The following is a 22,265-nucleotide window of genomic DNA, read 5'->3' as shown; positions in this document are numbered from 1 at the left end:
CTTGCCCCTCGCTTTTCTAAAGGACAGAATTTGGGTTTTAGAGGGATTGATTAATAACCAATTGCTTTTAGCATATGCTTAAAAATGTCTTGGACCATTGCAGCCCCACCCTGGTATTATCAAAGATCAACAAATCATCAGCATATCCTAGCCAAATAATGTTGTCTTTGCTGATCTTTGGGGCCAGAAGTCCTTCTTTGGCAAGTGAGATGGCTACATATGAAAAATATTGGTTGAACAGCCAGGGTGCCAATGTGCAATCTTTTTCGGATATTGAGTTCGACTGGCAAGTTATATAGTTTGGGTCTTGCCCAAATGCACTTGTCTGCAGAAATGAGGGTTCCAAGCATCTTTTCTGAATCATTCTGAACTATTACAGATTTAATACTTATAGTAGTTCTTATGATTGCTTAACCTTCCCAATAAGCTTTCTACGCACTGCCTCATCCTGAATAGTACTCTGAATCTGCTTCACTGTTCTTCTTAACATCTTTTTTGCAGATGCTACATCGGTATTATAACAGTTAGCATGCCTAACTTGGCCAAAACCATTTATTCTCATTCCCAGAGCCATTTTGTCAGTCATTTGACCCACAAACGACTGGAACTCGACTGCATTAAAATGTAGGTGCTTCCAGTTATAAGTTGATCGGCTCAATACATGATATATTTCAGAGTTCAAGGCACACATTTTTGGGTCAGTCCACTTAACAGCATTACGCCCTACCTTGGCCACTAACTGTAATTTTTGCCCGTGATTTCTAATATTTAGGACCCAATTAAATTGTGCCCTAAGAATGCAATGGTCGCTCCAATCATTTTTAAGTATTTCAAATGACAAACAAGAGTTCATAAGCGAAGTGTCTACAAAAATATAATCAATAGGAGAAGAACTATCCCCTCTGTGCCAAGTATGCCATTTACTAGAATTTCCTGATTCAGTGCTTTTCCCCACCAGTGGAAAAAGACCCCTACCTCCCAAATTTGTTATCCATTTCTGACCAGCCACTTCCTTCGCTGAATTACACACAACATAGTCATTGGGATGACTCCAGCTACTCTGGCCTGGACTTCCCCACACTACCATATATGGAACTTCCACCCAACAGCCAGTCAGGGGTAAGGGACAGAGTCGGGGCTTCCCAGGACTTTGGGCGAATAAGGGAACAGGCGATAGAAAGCAAGAGGCCACAGGGGCCATCTTGTTTCTATCGGGAATCAACTGATTCCCATGGCAGGGCCTGGGTCTCCCAAAATGGAGGATACTCTGAGCACATGTCAAATTCAGCATGGAGCTGCCGCCAGCCTATACCCTGCTCTGTGGGCCACACACAGGTGCCCAAAAACATACACTAGGGGTACAAGGTTGTTCCCCCACCTATAGGTGTCATAAGGGTATCCCAAGGTTCTGTTCACCGAACCAAAAAGAGGAACAGCTGCACTGCCACGAGTACCGCATGGACTTCTGTGCAGAAAATATGACCGAACATACATGATAAAGCAATAAAGGACAAGGACATGAAGGCTCTGTCCCTCCAATGCATTGCCAGCATCACATCGTGCCCTTACAACATGCTAACACAACACAAGAGAGCATCTCTCCATCCACGCCCTCAATCTAGGAACTTGGCAGCTTGGATCCTTAAATCATAGAATTTAGCCATCTGAATCTTCCTCCAGTGTATGGATAGCCTGAAAGAGGCACAGTACCCAACACCAGACACGCTATTTCAATAGGTGGAAGAGATTTGTGATCTGGTGCACGTCACAAACACTAAACCCAAATGAATGTTCCCCAGCTACCATTCTACATTTCATGCTTTACCCACTCGACGGCTGGGTGTAGGTCTTGCATGATTTCACATGCAAACCCTCCCTCCTTCCCCTCTGTGGCTCTTCTTGGTTCATACTGCCACTTAGTGTGCTTAAACAAACCTAAAGATGGCCACCAGGGATGAAGTTAAGTGAGACAGTCATTGAATGCAGGCAGTGTGACCCAAAGGACAGTCATTGGTTTAGAGGAGAAATGTAGTTTTTAGGCTAAAGCAAAACTGCTTTTTTTATCAAGGATTTTGCCTGACCTGGAACATTCATGAGCATGTGCATCCATGCCAGACCCATGCTGGAGAACAGGAGTTACAGGTAAGTAACTTGTTCCTTACTCAACTTTGTAATACTATTCAGAATGACTATGCAATTCAAAGTTCCTACTTACCTTTGAATTGTTTCCACTATTCTCAAAAGTAACTAAAACATGGGGATGGTACCGCAACTTTTAACAGCCAAAAATGTAGCTTCCCCTTTAAATTTAGTACAGTGCGCGGGGCGTGGCCTCAAGTGTGGGGAACACCCTGCCAGGTCCCCGCATGGACAGTGTGAGACTTTCTTAAATTTCCACTTGCGCCCCTTTGTTTTTCAATCTTCTTTACCCTCCGGTGCATGTCGGCTGCAGGAGGATTCATGTGATGTGCTTCGTGTGACCGCATGTTCCCAGCCCTTGACCCTCGTGCACTCTGTCTTGAGTGCCTGTGGCCTGACTACCGCTGAGGCATGCGTGGCTTGCAGCGCTCTCGGTTACAGGGCATTGAAGAATCAGTTGCTGCATTGGAGGGACTATTCCACACTTCTCCTATGGTGCACCTTAGGGACTTCAGTCTCCAGGACCTCTCGTCAAGACCAGGTAGGACCTCTATTCAGCACGCTTCCTGCGGGTTCCCACAGGCAAGGTTCCTCGAATTCAGGTTCTGGCAGGCACAAGGCCTCTGAGGCTACGGTCTCCAAAGCCGAGGGGCTCAGCGGCCCTACGAGGCTGTACTCGGAAAGGCCATCCAGTTCGTCCTCTTCTTAGACCCTAAGGGGTGTCGGGCTTTATCTTCAATCTAGTTCGCGGAAAGCTGCTGAACCCCCGCAGTCCCCTTTTGATGCTAACCTCTCAACTGATATCAAACCAGTTTAGCTGAGAGCATCCCCAAGGGAAAGGGGGGGAAAATGGGACAAAATAATAAACGTCAGGTCTTGTTCAGCTTCTTTATATCACTTAACCTGTAGAAAAATAACAGATGCACTTTAATCACTAACCTTTCTTTTTCTAGGTTCTGACTTACCTTAAAATAGGTAATATCCCAGAATTGAGTATAGAAACACACCACCATACCTGAATATCCTCTTTTGATAACTTAGAGGAAGTATTTTCTGTCTGATAGAATAGTGGAGTGTCTCTGTCACAATTACTATCGCCTTAAATCCTGAATTGGAAAGCTGCTGCCTGAATTCACACTGGGCGTTCCATGAATCGGTTAACTTGCAGTTCAAATTCCAAAACGCACACGGCCATCTATAACGCTTGGTTAGTTTTTGTGTGAATCTCTTATAAAAGGCACTAAACTTGTAAAGTTCCAAAGAAGAATAACGTATTTGATTGAATTTTAAAAATGTCAAGTCTCACAAATGTGGAAAGAACTTATTTCAATCCTTAACACAGAAGTCGTGCACAAACGTGTGAAAATTACTATTTTACATTTAAACGAGCTTGCGCATGTAGAAAAAAGCAGTGTTCGCTCAGATGGTAGCTTTCATGCGCATGTTTGAAAATTACACTTTCTTCTCCCTTCTTAAATTGTTTGTGCATGTGGAAAGAAAGCAGCGTTCGCTTGACAGGATTTATAAGCTTGCGTGGAAGTAACACCCTTCTAGGCAGCGTTCGCTTAGCAGGATTAATGCACATGCATGAAGGTATCGCACTGCTTTTGCTTCTGAAATTGTTCGCAAATGAGGGAAGAGAATAGCGTTCACAAGGCACATGCGCATGCATAGAAGTTGTGTTCCGGACAAAGATCCTAGAGGTTGCTGCTTGACGATGAACGCGCGCAAGGTTAGAGTGTTAGTTAATAAAACTCTTTACGCCCCAGGATCGCGTGCCTATCGCACTGTCATTTGCGCAGACAGTGTAAGAATTCGAGCGCAAACCCGGCGCTTATAGAGAGCACTGTAAGAAAGAACTGTGCTCTATATATTTTACTACGGCCGTAAGACACGCGACGCTGTAACAATTTACTAACTTCCACGCGCAAACTTGGCACGCGCTAAATACGTTACACAGTTCCTGAATAAAGAAAACTGTTCAAACAATGTCTTAAGAATATTAACTAAACAAACTCCTTCAAATGAACTTTTCCTTAAAAAAAGGAAACCGGAAACTGGGAAATAAGCTATATTAGGAATATAAACTCCTCCCTGAGGTACAACAGAGTTCAGTTTACAAAGTCACTTAGCTTGCTTCTTTCTTTTTCCGGAACATTGCTGGCTTTCTTCTTTAGTTCTCCAAACACACTCCTGATCCTAATAACATAATCCTAAGCACACGGGCCCAGCTAATGTTTCTAAATCTTGAGAACTCCAAACATAAGACCTTCCAGCTGTTAGCTGCGGACAATGAAAGGCAGTTTAGAATGTTCTGACAATGCCTTTCATTTACTTCTGACCAATCACTGATCTTATTTGAAGTCTCCATTTGGGCTTGGGATGCTCTCCACACTCTGCACATCATGGTTAAGGCCCCAAACCATAAATTTGGGCGCCACCTCTAAGTCAGTTCTCGTCACAATCCAGCACGACTACTGGCACAGGTGCTGGGGGCGCACGTGTCGGGGCGTTGCAACTACTGCCCATCCCGCCAAGGGCTCAGCACCTACCGTAGTGATCGGAGGTCGATGCTTCTGCTTCAGGTGCAAGAACCACGCTGTATCCTCCCATGTCTGTGCCCTCTCATGCCTCTGGGCCTTCGTGCCCTCCTGCCCAGAGCGTGGTGCAAGGTCCCAAAATGGCAGATAGGCATGTGTCAGAGCCTAATAAACCGGTGGCCATTTTGGATTCGTCTCAGGGCCTGCACATGCTGGGCCTTGAAAGAAGGTTCCAGTCCCCCTCCTTCTGGAAGCAGCAGCAGACATTATGGTACAGGCATCTGGTCTCCTCAGGGGTACATCTACCCATTGGAGCCTTATGGATTCAATCCTCAGGCGCCTCGGTTCTTTGACCTGGTGCAGAGACCTAGCACCTCGGATCTGGAGACTAGAGGCGACCGCTTCTTTGAGCGATTCCTCCTCTTCATGCGTTCCCCTTCTGATGACGGGACTCGTGAATGTGATCCTGCAGGTTGGTACCTCCCCGGCCTCCTTCTCTGGGTCTTCCGCTTGTTCCTCCAGCGCTACCGTTGCCAGTGCCTGTCCCTCCCCCGGCCGATGTTCAGACCACTCCGCCTCAACAGCCGTTGGACTGGTCTTCGGCAGCAGATTCGGGACGGGGGGGCCCGCTTACACCAGTGTCCAAGGGCCCGGACTCCCTCTGGTTTGTAATAGAGGGGGGGGGGATTGAAAACGCCCCAGGACGATTAACCCTCTGCATCCTCTAAGGCCTTTCATGACACCGCCTTGGGGGCCAGGCAGAGTTCTTGGGGGTACCTCTGCCTGAGGAAGCCCCCCAGGAGACTAGAGTGCTAGCATAGGTTTTGGGCAAGCGCACCACAATCCGCTCAGGCATCCCTCTCCAGAAAAATGTCGTGCAGGTAGTGAGCGGTCTGGGAGAAGCCCAGGGCCAATGCCAAGATGAACAAGAAGTTGGACTGCAGGTTCAAGTTGGACAGGAAGCCGATCCTCCTGACCTCCCACCCGCAGCCTCATTCTTCAGTGGTGGCTGCGGCCTCACTTTATTAGAAACCATAGTCTTTGTTCTCTTCCTCCTCGAGAGCCTCCTCCAGTTGTTTTTCAGAGTCTTTGGGCAAAAGCTGTTCTCCAGCGTGGGGTCTGGCATGGATTCACATGCCTCCGCTACGGAAGTCGTACACCCCTCTAAAGAGCGCTCGCGCTCTTCGTCGTTGGCCCCGGCCACGACGGGCTCGGCTCACGCCCTGCTTATGGGGATGAACACCCCGGCGACACTGACGCACACGATACAACACATAAACACACAACCCATAGCTCTTCTTCGTCAAAGACGAAGAAAGCATCAGCGCCCAAGGAGACGCAGGTTACACCGGCGGCCTCCTCGGACCGTTCGGGTTCGAAGCCCCTCTTGCAGCCGCGACCAGCGACTGGGCTTTCGGCAAATAAGGGCGCCGCCCCCAAACCATTGGCCGGCGCGCACCAGCAGAGAGCGCACGCCGCCGTAGAAAGTTCGACACCCGTAACGTCAAAACTACAGCCCTCCGCTGACAAACGAGTCACAGAGCTTGGCGAGGATCGTTGTAGCCGACGCCCAGAAGCGTACGCCGAAAGACACGTCGAGCGCTACGCAAAGGTCGAAAGACGCACCGAAAAAGCCCGAAGAAAAACAGGGACTACCCCCCTTCAGTCACGGGCGACCCCCAGCACACCGGAAGGCTTTTCGGAGGGCGACGGGACACTTTCCTCGACGTTGTGGGAGGGGTCGAGCCGTTTTCAGCGCGATAACACTAATTTTCCTCCGCTAGACCGCTCAGGGGTACCCCATGAAACCATGGAAAGGCTCCATCTCTGCATGGAGAGGTTTATGAACACCCAGAACCCTCCCACTCCCAAGAGAACAAGAGAAGGGCCTCAGGAGGACCCCAGGGCCAAATACCCGAGGCAGGACACAGCCTTAGACTTCCATAATGTGTATGACCTCACTGGTGAGGAACAATACTTAGAAGAGGGGGATGATTTTGTGGACAATGAAGGACAGAACCAAGAGGAAGGTCTGGAAGACAGCCCAGACATGGTAGGAGAAGGCTTCGGAGAAAATCCAGAAGAAGGACCTTCTCATCCCTGGCAATCCCCATCAGGATATTCGGACACTGATGTCCTGAACCTAAATCCTCCTGACAATTCACCTGTTAGAAACACGTCTCCCATTGACGATCAGCCCACATTCAATGCCCTGTTGCGCAGGGCAGCAGCACATTTCGAACTGGACACTGGGGAGATCTCTCCGGAAATAGACTTTGTGGAAAGAGTAATTAAGGAGAAACCCCCAGTCAGCCAGACCATTCCCCTCCTCGCTTCAGTGAAGAGAAGAATCATCCCTTCGCTATCCACACCCGCACTAATCATAGGAGTTAATCCAAGGATTGAAAAACTTTTCACTCCTTCACCCTCAGACCCGCTGTACATCAGGGGACATTCCATTCCGGATTCCCTTGTAGTAACTAATGCAAGGAAGAGGGCAGGGGTGCCGCTGTCCACCAGTGAGGCACCACCTGACAAGGAGGGCAAGAGGTTATATGCCCTTGCTAAAAGAGTCACATCCTCGGCTGCCTTTTCGGCAAGAATTGCGGACAACAATTCTTTGCTAGCTAGCTACGCGGACGCGCAGTGGGCCAAACTGCGCAAGGACGCCGAAGAAGTGCCTGAACCACTACGTACACTCCTGCTTTCAACTATTGGCGAAGGAACCCAGGTCAACCAGAGTATTGTAAAGAACTCTCTGGATGCTGCTGAGACAGCGGGACGTTCCCTGGTTCAGGGAATACTCCTAAAATGCCATGTATGGCTGCGCAACTCACGGTTCAAACCGGAGACACAGGCGTCTTTAATAAATAAACCTGTTGAAGACTCAAACCTCTTCGGGAAGGCGGTGGATGAGGCTCTGGAAATGGCTAAAAAAGAGTTTGATACTATCAAAACTCTTGACCAGATCTCTAAGCCCACTACCAGACGCGGCTATGGCAACACACGCTTTTTTTGTGGCCAACGCCAAAAGCAGAATCAGCAGCAACAGTACCCTGCCACCAGTTACCAGACCAATAGTGGGCAGTACAGCCAAAGAGGACAGCGCAGGGGCAAAGGGAGAGGGCGGGGGTCCACCCCCAGAGGCTCCCAAGGCCCCAACAACACCAAGTGACGCGAAGATTCGCGTCCCCTCCCATGCAACACCGGTCGGGGGCCGGATAACATCCTTTCTTCCAGCATGGGAGGGAATAACGTCAGACCGCTGGGTACTTTCCACCGTAGCCCACGGATACTGCATCGAATTCAACAGTTCCCCAACATACAGACCCCCGAGGGGACGACGCATGACACCGGAACACCTTGCCATCCTTCTCCAAGAAGTACAACTGCTGGAAAAAGGAGCCATAGAGGTCGTGCCTCTATCTCAGGTAACGGAAGGTATTTATTCAGTGTACTTCCTTGTACCCAAAAAGGATCTAACCATGCGCCCTGTATTAGATCTGCGCCCAGCGAACAGGTTTATCAAACCCCAGAAGTTCCGTATGGTGACCTTACAGGAAGTGATCCCACTGCTATCACAGGGAGATTACATGACAACATTGGACATGAAAGATGCATACTTTCATATTTTAATGTTGCCAGCGCACAGAAGATACCTCAGGTTTATGATAGAGGGCAAACACTATCAGTTCAGAGTGCTACCCTTCGGCATAGCATCTGCACCAAGGGTATTCACGAAAGTACTGGCAGTGGCAGCGGCCCACCTGTGCAGGTTATCCATCCCAGTATACCCTTACCTCGACGACTGGCTCATAACAGGGGATTCTTACGAAACATGCTTCTCCAATACCCAAAAGACTGTAGATATTTGGTTCCAGTTGGGCTTCTCCATCAACGAAAAGAAGTCCAGCCTAGACCCCAGCCAAATCAAACTATTCCTAGGGGCTCTAATTCAAACCAAGGACGGCCTCGTCTTCCCCTCCAACGAGAGGGTCCAAAACATGCTGTTTCAGATCCCTCAATATGTGGCCGGTCGAGAGGTGACGGTACGCAAAGCAATGCGCTTGCTAGGCATGATGGCGTCGTGTATTTATTTGGTACCTCACGCGCGCCTGCGCATGCGCCCTATGCAAGAGTGGCTCAACAGCCAGTGGTGTCAGGTCAGCGGATTATGGGACGATCCAGTGGTGGTCTCACAGGCCTTGGTTCTCTCGCTACGATGGTGGACAAAGGAAAACCTGGAAAAAGGGAAACCCTTTGCCACACCCGCGGTGGAGGCCACTCTAATCATCCCTCACAGGATGGGGGGCTCACCTATCCCATCAGACTGCTCACGGAGTGTGGACTCCGAACGTAGCATCCAAGCACATAAACCTACTGGAGCTACTGGCGGTGTTCAAAGCACTAAAAGCCTTCCAGGAACACTTACAAGGGAAGACAGTGATGGTCCTTACAGACAGCACCACAGCCATGTACTACATCAACAAGCAGGGGGGGCACCCACTCTCCAGGACTGTCCAAACTGGCCCAAAATATATGGAAGTGGGCTCTCAAACAAAACATGTTCCTACTGTCAGAACATGTACCAGGGGAACTCAATCTGCTGGCAGACAAACTCAGCAGAGATTTCCCCCTGTCCGAAGAGTACGAATGGCGACTGCACGAAGGCATCGTCTTTGACGTCTTCACACAATGGGGATTCCCAGAAATAGACTTATTCGCAACCCTGGAGAACTCACAATGTGCCCAAGTTACGCCTCCAGGTACCCCCAGAACCAATCCAAGGGGAACGGTCTGTCGATGCAATGGTCAGGGAAATTTGTTTACGCTTTTCCCCCGACTCCCCTTCTCAACAAGGTGGTGCACCAGATGCACCAGGAACAAGTAACCATGATACTGGTGGCCCCAATGTGGGCCCGACAGCCATGGTTCGCTCACTTGATGGAGATGTCTCTATCTCCCCCAGTGAAACTCCCCTGCCAGTACAACATGCTGTCACAAAACAAAGGCAGGACTCTGCATCCATGCCCCCAGAACATGAATTTAGCAGCTTGGCTCCTGAGATCATAGAATTCGGACATCCACTGCTCCCGCAGAGATGTATGGACATTCTCGGGGAAGCCAGAAAACCTAACACTCGCCACTGCTACTCTAGCAAGTGGAGGAGATTTGTCATCTGGTGCAGAGGGGAAGGCATCAACCCAATTGACTGCTCTCCCACACATATTGTTCTATACCTGACCCACTTGTTGGATTTAGGTCTAGTGTTCAATTCCATTAAAGTCCACCTGGCGGCACTTTCTGCATACACCACTTCCCAACTCAAGGTGTCGTGGTGGAAGATCCCTGTTATAAAGGCCTTCATGGAGGGAATAAAGAGAATACACCCCCCGAGAGCTGACCCAGCTCCCGGATGGGACCTTAACGTGGTACTTACCAGACTCATGGGCTCACCTTTCGAACCCATGCACAAAGCATCTCTTAAAGACCTCACTCTTAAGACTGCTTTTTTAATAGCTATCACCTCCATCAGGAGGGTAAGTGAACTTCAGGCTCTTTCTGTTCTAGACCCCTTCGTTACAGTTCACAGAGATAAGGTGGTTCTATGCACGCACCCAAGGTTTGCGCTGTAGTTCATATCGAAATTCCACGTAAACCAGTCTATAGAACTGCCAACGTTCTTTCAAAATCCTTCCAACTTGGGAGAAAAAAACTCTGCACACACTAGATGTGCGCAGAGCGGTCATGTTCTACATGGAAAGAACCAGACCACTGAGGAAGACTAATCAGTTCTTCGTCTCGGTGGCAGCAGGAAGAGAAGGAGATGCAGTTTCAAAGTCCACTATTTCTAGATGGATTGTTCAATGCATCACTCTCTGATATACTCTTGCTAAGAGAGAACTGCCCTTTAAGCCTAGAGCACACTCTACTCGAGGCACGGGGACGTCCATAGCATTCATTGCAAATGTTCCCCTTGAGTCCATCTGCAAAGCGGCTACCTGGAGTTCTGTGCACACCTTTACAAAACACTACGGTCTAGATGCACACTCGAGATCTGACTCCCAGGTGGGTCAGGCAGTACGAAGACATCTTTTCTCTACTGTTCCTTCTCATAACCCACCGCCAACTCCGGGTACTGCTCGCTAGTCTATGCACAGCATGTGATTCTAAGCAGATTAACAAGCATCAGAAGACAATACATTACTTACCGTAAAAGCATTTCTGATGATTGTATCTGCTTAGATTCACATGCGCCCACCCTTCCTCCCCGCTCGGATGGAAGGAACATAGACTTCCTTTTATATCTCTTTTCTGTACTCACTCACGTCTAGAAGGCTCCCTCAGGGCAGAAAAATACAAACAGAGGGACCTCGACGCGTGAGGGATTGTGGGTACAACACACGTCACTATAGGGATAGTATTTCAGACACGCCCGGTCGACGTCCCTTTTCGACTACGAAAAACAAAATGCAATACTCCGCAGTGACCACTGGATGTCGGACCTATGCACAGCATGTGAATCTAAACAGATACAACCATCAAATGCTTTTACGGTAAGTAATGCATTGTCATCCTTGTCAATCGAGTTGGTAGTGGCCGCCCTCTCGAAGGTGAAAGGGGCTGACCCGGTCCCAGGTACTGACTACGCCCAGAGTGGCCCTTCCTCCCAGGCAGGAGGCTTCAGCCAAACCAGTGGAGAAGGCACTGGAGAAGATGCCAGCCCTGAGCCCTGCAGCGACCCTTCAGGATGCAAAGGAGGGCGGGGGGGGCGGCAGTGGAGGCCTCCATGGTGCTACAATTCACAGATATTTCTTCAGAGCAGGAGATGGCATCCGTTCACACGGTCGTAGAGGACGTGGGGAATGACTATGGAAACGCAGACTGTGAACTCGTTGAGGGGGCGATGATGGCAGAGCCGACAAAGTCGCAGGTGCTGTGTGCAGGCATGCTCCCCCTCCCAGAGACGTCTCTCTCGACATCTTGTTGGAGATACAGAAGAGGATGCCGATGGCACCCCGGCACCTGTGACTCTGGGCCCACCACCACCGGCAAAGATGAAAAGGCACCCCTCGCCACCTCACCAACCGGCTCACATGTCCTCGCCCCTAGAGCTACGGGGATGACTGATAAGGACGAGGGTGGCGTGTTTCTGGCGTCAGGCCCCCACCCATGCACCCCGAAGAGCTCCATCGACTGATAGACTCTCTCGCCCACTGACACATTCTAGAGTTCCAGCAAAAGTGTCTGTGGATACCACTGATAGCCCGGCAGGAGCAGCACATCCCTCCGCTCCTGCAGGAGGTACGGCCCAAGCTAAGAAAATGAGCGATAGAGCACGTTCCAAAGCGCCAAGAGACCAACTGGGGATACTCCCAAGACGTTCGGAGGACGACACCGTTGTCAAGGACCCCAAGGTGGCCCGTTGTCCTCCAAGGAAGAATGAACCAGCTGTGACTTGGAGGCCAACGCACGTGCACCCCGGTGGAAGGCCGGCTGGCGAACTTCGTCAGCATGTCGAACACCATCTCCACCGACCGTTGGGTGCTGGACGTTCTCGCCTACTGAGACACAAATACCACCGGTGGCCCGGCAGGAAAATCGCGTCCCTAAATTGCTGTTGGAGCTTTGGCCCATGCTAGAGAAAGGGGCGATAAAGCTTGTACCAAAGCGACTCGGGGGCTCTGAGTTTATTCAATGTACTTCGTAGTGCAAAAGAAGACCGGGGTCTGGAGGCCCATTTTCGACCTACGGCGACTTAACAAGTACATAAAGTCTCAAAAGTTCTGGATGGTTACTCTTCAGCATGTGCTCGGAAAGCTAGTAGAGGGAGACTTTCTGTGGTTGGACCTGGAAGATACTTACTTCCACATCCCCATTCACAAGGGACACCGCAAGTTCCTGCGCTTCATCGTTCAGGGGATGCATTGCCAATTCAAGGCCCTGCCCTTCGGATTAAAGTCGGCACCCAGAGTCTTCAAGTGCCTGGCACTGGTGGCGGACCATCTGCAACTGCAAGGGATCCACGTCTACCCTTAATTGGACAACTGGCTTATCCGGGCCAGCTCAAGGAGCATTGCCGTCGACCACCCAGCGAGGACCGTCCGACTACTGATGGATCTGGGGTTCCTAGTGAATTACGCAAAGTCCTGCTTGACTCCATCGCAGGACACGCTGTTCCTAAGATCGCTCTCGGAGAGGGTTTCTGTCGGGCGATAAGGTGGTGGGTCATACTCTCATCTGACCGGAGGCGCATATTTCCAGGCCCCACCACACCAGGAGATGGTAATGACGGATGATTCCCTGGGGGGATGGGGAGCACACACCGGAAGTGCCAGAGGCCTGTGGCTGTCGGAGGAGGAGGCGTTGCTACGGGCGATGTCAAGGCCCCTCAGGTACTTCAATTTTTGCTGTTGTTGGTCCAAATCTGGGCTAGCCCACACCGCCATCAAGGTTCATCTGGTGGCTTTCTCCCGCTACACCAGATCCCCAGGACGACCATTGTTGTGGTCGCACCGATTGGTCAAGGAATTCTCAAAGAACTTTTCCACTCATCGTGGGCGCTCAATGGGGTGCTTACTAGGCTCATGGGACCCCCGTTCGAGCCTATACATTCTGCTCCATTCACATTTGTTTTGTGGAAAACAGCTTTTCTCGTGGCCATCACCTCTGCACGACGAGTGGGGGAGATCAGGCCCTCTACTGTAAATCGCCTTAATGACTTTCCCCAAGACGAGGGTGGTGCTGCGGACGCACCCCTCCATGCACAAGGTGCAGTCGGACTTTCATCTAAACAAGCCCTTGGTGTTACCTCTGTTTTTTGACGCATTAGTTGCCGGCTGAAAGGACTTTGCACTCGCTGGATGTGGCTAGAGCGCTGAAGTTTTATGTGGCCCGCACAAAGAGTTTCCGGAAAACCTCTTAGCTCTTTGAACTTTAATCCTGTGAACCATGGGACGCCCTGTCCAAGGTTTCTGTTTCTAGGTGCTCTCCGGCTGTATCACCCACTGTCACTGTTTGGCAAACCGACTGCTGCCTGGCCGTCCGAGAGCCCACTCTACCAGAGCGATCACTGCTACAGCGGCGTTTGTCTGGTATGCCCCTGCTGGACATCTGCAGGGCTGCTATGTGGAGGTCGATGTACACCTTCACGAAATTCTGCTGCGTCGACGGGGATTCCAGGGAGGAGTCCAAAGTCGGCCAAGCACTGCTGCGCAACATGTTCGCTTGAAGGTGAGCCTGGTGAGGATGTAAGAGATGCTTTTGTTTGAGCCTTGCCATCTCCCCCAAGCATCAGAAATACGATAACGGTGAGTAATGTATCCCATAACTGATTGTCTTAGCACGTTTCTTGACTTTTCACTGTGTACTCATTGAGGACTCCTTACAGGCTCCCCACTTCTTGAGACCTGGGCTTGACCACTCGCCTTACAACCTTGAACTGGTTTGGCGGCAGCTCCCAGAGTTGTCCCTGTCACTAAGCTAGGTTGGCTTCTGTACATCTGTCCACCAGACCAGAGTATTCGAAATCAGCCCTACCAAAAAAAGAACTGAAATTGAACTCTCCCTTAGACTCCCAGGCTGAGGACCCCTTGGAGAAATATGAGCCTGCTACCAAGTCACTTAGCTGTTCCTCCGTTGTTTAGCAAGGGAACAGTTTGGTTTTCTCAAGCAACTAGTCCCACAGTAGTTAAACATCCGGGAATATGTGTGGCTACAGGTAATATTTCCTCCACCAACATAGCCTTAACCTCCCCCCATCACCGCTCCCATTTTAATTTTGGCCTTCCATCACTTTTCTCAGTGAAAGATTCTATTTGCTCTAGATTGAATGATGACCTCCTTTGCCATTTTTCCTGTTATAATGTATCTTGAACCACTTTGCTATTCCTGCCCCCAACAGCTTTCCTTGACTGCCCAGACATTGCTACTACTGGTGAGCCAGGAAAAGCTTAAAGAACTGTCTCGCTTAGAAGTCAGTGCAGCCCACCCCTTGAACACAGGGCTGGTAGACTGTTACTAGTGTGCCTGGTCTTGTTCTATTGGGCTGTCTTAGAGTGGTTAAATGCACAGCTCATGATGCCTTGGCCTGGGTGAAAGTGTGAGATGTCAATATTCCAGGATATAAGCAAATGCTTTGTGTGGTGATTGCAATATGCTGGTGTCATAATGTAGTGCTGAATGGCATTCATGCATATTTTTGTTCTAATGGAAGTTATCTTTAAGTATACATTGTGGACTATGGCCTGTGAGTCCTTGGTGGGCTATAAAGTCATGTCATAAGGGGAAGTCCTTACAGAATTGAGTGTTTCTGCCTGCATGTCCATGCATTGCCGCTCATGTTGGTCTTCACCAACTCTAGTGCCAGTTTTGTTTTACTTGAAGTCACCAGACTTTTCTTCTACAGAGTCACAAGAAGGCTGGAGAATTATGGCGGGAAGCAGGGCTTGGCTGGAAAGAATTCCTGCCAGAAGATGAGGATGTAAATAAATTCATCACAGAGAAGGTAGGCAACTTGACTGTGTAAACTGATCAGGCTTGATGTTCATTCCAGTGCAACTTTGTGTTCTTGCAGAAGCAACAGGATGTCTTTGACTGCAGCAGAAGTAAATAGCTTATGGCATCTTCACCGTTACTGTATCGTGTGGCATTTGTAAAGTGCTTAACTTCAGTTTTTATATTCCCTTAGCGCTGCAGCAGTCTGGGAATTGGGTTGACTGAAGTGAGCATTACATATTCAGGAAATTCAATGAAATTGCAATTACCCTTGCAGAAATTACTTGTGATGTAAAATAATCTGAGTTCTTCAGGAGCACTTTGTTTAAGTTATTTGGCATTTCTATAGCACCTACTGCCATTGGTTTGGACTCGAAGTGCTGTGGGGATGAATGCCATTTGGAAGGCGGTGGTCTGAGATATGGAGGAAGAATTCTAAAATGCGTTTGTAGATTTCTAGTCAGCACGAAGATAGGTAAGGAGTGGCTAGGTCCCTAATATTATAAAATGCATGTGTGCATTTTTAGCCAGCCAAAGGTAGGTGGGAGTGGCTAAGTCCATACAAGCAGCCCATAGAAATTAGAAGAGCAGATCGAGCATGTGCTCCCCTCACTCCGCCCACTGGCGCCACGCCCCAGTGCTCTTTTCCACATTGACGGGAACAGACCACTTTATCCAGCGCTCCTAGGTTAGGCCTTGTAATTCCTCGCGCTAGTACCCGGAGAAGTATTCTTCCCTTCTTTTTTTCTTATCCAATATTAGGTACTGCTGTGTCCTCTGGCGCTGTCGGGGAGAATTCTCATTTCTGTGCCAATTCCCTTCAACCTTAGAGACCCCCAGCTCTTTTTCTGGACTTTAGGACATTTAATTTTATCCTGGAGTGAGACCTTTTTCTCATTCATTTATTTATCTGATTTGGACCCTGTGTTTCTTTATTTTGAGAGTCTGACAAACTCCATAGGCATCTACCTTTTATATGGTGACACACAACACCTTCAGTGCAGTGTCACAGAGAAGTCTTTTGGATTTCTCTTAAGGTTAAAACACCTTCTCTTGGGTGAACGACTGTTCCCAAGAGTAGTAAAGTGAAATTGACTTTACTTACCTGTTTTTCCTTTGTAGGTCCAGTACACCCCATCTTATGTGGTAGTACTGGGGGTCGGGGGGGGGTTACTTAGCCCCTTTTCCTACTGACTCATGTAAAAAGAAAGTTTGCTACCCTCACGTCTTGGCTGGTGGCAGTGGTTACATTTTCCTACTATTTTGTGCTTTTAACGCAGGCTAAATCCTCAGCTGCAGTATTGCACCCATAGGGGCCTATTTTGTCAAAATGGCCCAGTCTCTTTTTCACCATTTATTGCTTGTGAGGCCTTTCTTGGGTTTTACTCTGCGCACCAAACCAGGTATAACCCTTTTTTTTGGTTTTGCCCTTGAAGGGCTTCAATTCTGAAACCAGCCTCTGGCTCCAGTGTGTCTGGCAGGGCAGGAATCGAGGGAGGTGCCCGAAACGCCCTGTTCTTAGTCTCCTTGGTTACCTGAAAGCACCCAGTGCTGATTGGCTGGCTGGTTGGTGGTCCTTGCAAGACTGCCACACTGCTGTGAGTGAAAGCCAGGCTATGCATGAATGGGAGAAACCTGCAATAAAGGCGAGGTTTCTTCGACTGAAGGCAGAATCGACCACTGGACGAAACATCCGACGAAGGAAACAGAGAAGCTTGCTTGTACCCGCTTTGACCCTTGAAGTGCCCAGTGAAACCCTGCTGCAGTGCTGAAGCTCCAACTCCGAATCGATTAGAGAAGCCCGGAACGGATGACTTCTTACCTTCTGTTAGTGGGACCTACTTAACCCCAAGAAGAACTTTGCTGGAGGACCTTCCCCAACTGGCTGTACTTCTTTGCTGCTGCTGGTGTCAGAGAAATCTGTAATAGAGTGCAACGTCTGTAAGCTGGAACAGAGCTCCAGGAAGATCCTGTAGACCCTCCCGAAGCAGCAGGGCCCAAGCCAGCATCACCTCACCAGACTGCTGGACTCCAGAAGCAAGTGAAACCCATCAAGTGTCCAAGATCCGTGGTGGTGCTATTTTCTGGTAGCTGAAATTGCGAAGTGCAGCTGAACTGAAAAGAGCCTGTAGCTGCAACTGACTAACAAACTGCTGTGCAGGAGTCCTCCAGACGTTCTCCCTCCTTTCCCCACGACTGAGGCCCAGGGACCCAGGATCTGCAAGTCTGCAACCAGGAAAGATGTCAGCTGGATCCTCTTCTTCAAACCTAAGGTACCTACTTGACTAAGGGGTACTTATCTCTTTTGTCTGTAGCTTGCATTATCTCACTTGAGACTTGCAGTAGCTGCTTTTTTGCAGAGTTGATTTCAGCTCTGCCCTTCACAAGCCTAACAGCTTGTGGCCCAACAGGGATTCCTTACAAACTCTCTAACTCTGTGCAAGACTCTTGTGCTGTCTAAGAAGTGCCTCAGCTCCATAGACCTTGTTCAAATTGACTTTGGCTGTCCTGGCTCCCTGCAGATTCTTCTGACCCATTGACTTTGATTCGAACTGTCCCTCATAGGTGGTGCATACATTTTGTATTGCTGGAAAAGATCTAATCTAGACTTCATTGGGAGATTGAAAAGTGCTCAGATTCTTGAGAACCTGTTAACCTTTTCCCTTCCCTAACCTGTTCCTTTTTCACAACCTCAGAATTTTTAAATGCCAATACTGCCTCGTAACTGAAGTCGCCCCAGGGTGTAGGAAATGTATTGACAGCATCTCTAACGAGTATCTACTTAAACTAAATCTGAGAAAGTGGTATGAAGTGTATTTTGATTGTTGCATATTGCCCTTTTTAAAGAAGACATTTAAAACTGACCGTTAAATAAATCATTCTCCAGCATGGGGTCTGTGTTAGGCAATGTCTGTATGCAGTATCCTTAGGGTGCACTACAACAACTCTGACTACAAGTAATAGGAAACCCAACCTTTGGTATAAGCTTGTACTACACAGTTTAGTGGCGTGTTGAGCAGCCAGGCTTATCTCAAGGGGGGTGTCCATGTGAGCTGTAGGGGAGTTGCACATTGATTCAGTGACAAGTATTCAAATAAACTCTTACACACAAGGTTTCTTGAATAAACAATTATTAATTTATCAGTCAGAATAAGCCTTCTTCAGAAGGGAGCAACATAAAAAGCAGCACACAAATATACTTCAATACTATACACTCTTAGTTTCTAAATCATAAAGACCCTTTTGGAGTGGCCCACAGACACAACCTAAACCCTCGGGTGACTTAAGTAGCTAGGGTGCTGGGGACATTAATATCTTACTGTTTGCATTTAGAATACTATTAGAAGTTGGTAAAAGGAAAAGATTATTAGAACAAACGAGACCACAAATATTCTTAAGCTGGCAAATGTGTTTGGGTCCCCTAAGCAGAGTCATTCAGTATAGTAGGCTAGGCCAAAGTCAATGGGCAAAAGTCTTATATAGGATGAAGCACCTCTGGTAGGTAAGTAGAAAAGTCTTTGCACAATGTTTTAGAAGTCTTTGAAGAAAAGAATCAAATGTAGGGCCACAAGCTGTTTAGACTTTAGTGGTAGAGGATGCAAGCAACTCTACAATGAGAGGTAAGTTCTCTTAGACTTTTACAGTACCTTTTGTATGGAACAAAAAGTGCGGCAGATGACTTCTGTTCTTGAGCAGCTCTGCAGATATCACTGTTCCTGGGCCTCAGTCGTGGGGACAAGAGGGAGGACTCCTGGGGACTACTGCACTGCAATGTGACGGTCACCACTCGCAACCGGCAATCTTTCCAACCAGTGGCACTTCAGTGTTACAGCTCCTCGCGACTGCCGCAAATAGCAACACTGCGGTTCCTGGCTGTCGAGATTGACTTTCCTTGCATCTGGGGTCCGGCACTCCGTTGAGGGGGCTCAGGCTCGGTCAGTCCTGCTTCCTGGGAGTCCGGAGGATATTCCTGGATCTCTTGGCCAACTTAACATCAACGCATACAATCTGATGTTCCTCTTCCTGGCTTTTCGGTTTCCAGCAGCAACTCTGTGGATATGCAACCAGCTCTAAGAGAATGTCCAGGTGGCTTACTTTGGAGTTGATTGGTCCCATCAACTCAACGGGAGAAGTCCTTGCAGGGGCTTCTCTATCGATACTAATTTGGAGTTTCAGCACAGCCGCAGGGCTTCACCGGGCAAACCAACGGTCCAGGAGTTGCAGCAGGTGTCCTCTTCAAGTTCTTCGGTTCCTTCGTCCAGTGGTCGACTGCCTGCCAACCCAAAAGCCTCGCCTTTTATTTATTTCTCTCCCATTCATTCCAGCCTAGCTGTCAAGTCACCCAGCAGGGTGGCTGTCCTTGCTGGACAGTCAGCCGACCAATCATTACAGTGCATTTGGATCTCCTAGGAGACTAAGCACGCTGAATTTCGGGCACCTCCCACACTTCCTGCCCACCCTAGACACCCTGGAGCCAGAGATGGACTTCAGGACTGTAGTCTATTTCCACATTGCTCAGTAATTTGTAATGTCCTTTTTAATTCCTGGTAGATGCACGTTGTGCATTTAGTTTCCTCTGCTTAATGATCAACAGTTGCAGCTTCCTTCCAGAATTGGTGCCATGGATAATGCTGAGCACTCACGGAGCGAAAAGTGTCTCCAAAGAAAAACAAACAACTGAGCGCTCGAATGCGGAATCAATGTACTGCGCATGCGCGAAGCGGAAAGTGTCTCTATCATTAAACGAGCACCGGGAAGCGGAATCTTGGCACACGCGAAGCGAGTAGCTTCTTCATAAATGGAGTCTGTAAATCTAAAATCACACGCGCACAGATTAGTGTTCTCGAGGACGCGTTCTAACTTGTACCGCGATGAGCACACTAAACGGAGCCCCTACGAACACTGTCACTTGCGCAGAAAGTGCAAAATATCTGCCACTAACTCAGCACTACGCACCCAAGGTAATGAGTACTAAATTAACTAGTTCTCATTCAGTATAACACGAAGCGACATGTGGTCTTTGAAACGATCAATGCATAGACATGAAACGGTTTTCATTAACTTGAGCGCAAATCTTCAACTTGCGCTCGGGTCGCTTAGCAACAAGGAAACATGGCGCTACAGTTGAAACACTCAATATTTATCTAAGCTGGGTGAGCTCAATGTACTTTGCTCCACTGAGTTTCTATTAAACTGTTCCTACTCAAATATACTCCAAAGAATTAAACTATAAACAGTTCAGTTAACAGTTACTTTTGAAAACTTCAGGAATTCACTTAGCTTGCTTCTTATCTTCCTCTGATCTCAGGATTTATCTTTTGAACTCCGGACTCTCTCCAGTTCCAAATTAGCTCAATATCGGGCAGAAAGGACCAGCCAAAAGTAACTTATCACAGAGCTAAACATATAGGTCCTTTCCTGCTGGGCTGCTCACAATGAAAGGCAGTTTAGAATGTCCAGACTCTGCTTTCCACACACTCCACACCAATCGGAGACCTTGTTTGGAACCTCCATCTTGGCTTGGGAAGCTCGCCACACTCTGTACATATAAGTTACGGGCCAAACCAAGGACATAAACTCCTATTCCCACACCAACATTCAACCACAGTAACGAAACTGACACCAGGATGACGAGGGCCCGGGACCTAGTACCTCTACATCCCAGATACTGCCTAGGGACCTTTCACTGGACATCCTCTTGACCCTCCACACACGTGTGTCTGAGGTACAGACTGGCCACCCTGTTGACACTGGGGAAACCGCCGGCCACGAAGAGGAAGCACCCTAGACCTCCATGCCACCCATCGCTCCCCTCTCCACCCCAAGGGAGACAGACACAGAGAAAACGGGTATGGATGAAGACAGCGGGATGGGGGACCTACAGTTGCCTCTGCCCAGAGCGCCTCTGCCGGATGAGGTCGGATCTTTCCACGCAATGATTGCCCAAGCTTCAGACCTTTTCCAGCTCATGCTGGAAGTAAAGAAGGAATGCTTCTTATATCAGCCCCGGGAGGCAAAGAGGAAGACCATCCTTTCGGTACCGCTCCTGGGCGATGTTTGGGACGAAGGGCTGGCGCTGCTGAAGAACCCTTCTAAAGCCCCAGAAAAGAGGAGTAGAAGTAGTACAGGGTGCCGGACTCTTCACCCAAGTCCTTACGATCTCAACCATCGCCGGACTCTGGTTTCAGCAGCCGCCAGGAAGAAATAGTTGAGCTTGGCTTCCTCCACCCCTCTGGACAACAAGGGGAAGAAGTTGGATTCCATGGGTAGGAAGGTTATCTACTCGGTGATGACGGTCAACGCTGCCAATGCCCTCGCGGTCGTGGCCAGATGAGACCGGGAGCTTTAGTTTAAGCTGGCTCCGCTACTGGAATTCGTCCCTGATGACAAGCGGGTGTTAGGGAGAATTCTCATTCTATGGCTAATTTCCCTTATGTATAGAGATCCCAGCAGATTTGCTGGATTTGAAGGGTTTTTTTTCTCCTGCTAAGAGTGAGACTCTTTTTCCCACTCTTAGGCATATTTTCTGTTTGTGTTCTGGGCTATTGTTTTGTGTTTAATGTCTATGGGGTTTATCTCACCCTCATAGGAACCCTCTTTATCCACATGTGTTACACAGCACCATCCGTGCAGTGACACAGGGGTGTTGTAGCGACCCCCCCAAACATGGACTCCTTACCCTGGGACTGACTACTGTCTCCCAGGACATGTAAAGTCCCCATTGACTTTACTAGTTACTCTTTATGAAGAAAACCAGTACAACCCATCTTACTATGGAGGTACTGGAAAGGGTTAATAGTTTTTCCCTTATGTTAATTTTCAAGAGGGTACTGTACTGTCCCCCTCTCGTTTCTGGCTGGTGGCAGTGGTTACTACCAGAAATATTCAACCACAAATATTTTCCGATGGGATTTTCCCATTGTTCGAGGCTACCACATTTACTGACAGCCTCTAACATAACGCCGGTCGCCACTGGAACTAAGAAGCCGAAGAGGAGGGACGCCAAAGACATCTGCATCAAGTGAACCACCGGTGAAGCCCTGCTGCAGCGTCTCACCACTTTTCTCCACACAACGAGAGAAGATCTTT

At 48.8% G+C, this 22,265-nt stretch overlaps 1 protein-coding gene across 12 annotated transcripts in view; it reads left to right on the top strand.

The window, feature by feature from the left end:
• The window catches only part of EIF4G1 (eukaryotic translation initiation factor 4 gamma 1), a 1,670,216-nt gene that overhangs the window by 1,596,830 nt on the left and 51,121 nt on the right, over window positions 1-22,265 (top strand). For all 12 annotated transcript variants that reach the window (XM_069618798.1, XM_069618805.1, XM_069618804.1 and 9 more), the window contains one exon: window positions 15,088-15,186. In XM_069618798.1, coding sequence (XP_069474899.1) covers window positions 15,088-15,186 — 99 coding nt within the window. The remainder of the gene's footprint in view (window positions 1-15,087; window positions 15,187-22,265) is intronic.

The sequence above is a fragment of the Ambystoma mexicanum genome, chromosome 10 (assembly GCF_040938575.1).
Source record: "Ambystoma mexicanum isolate Mex_15411 chromosome 10, UKY_AmexF1_1, whole genome shotgun sequence".
NCBI classification, from domain to species: Eukaryota; Metazoa; Chordata; class Amphibia; order Caudata; family Ambystomatidae; genus Ambystoma; species Ambystoma mexicanum.
The sequence above is the reverse complement of the archived record's forward strand: the minus strand, read 5'-3'. Positions and strand labels throughout refer to the sequence as shown.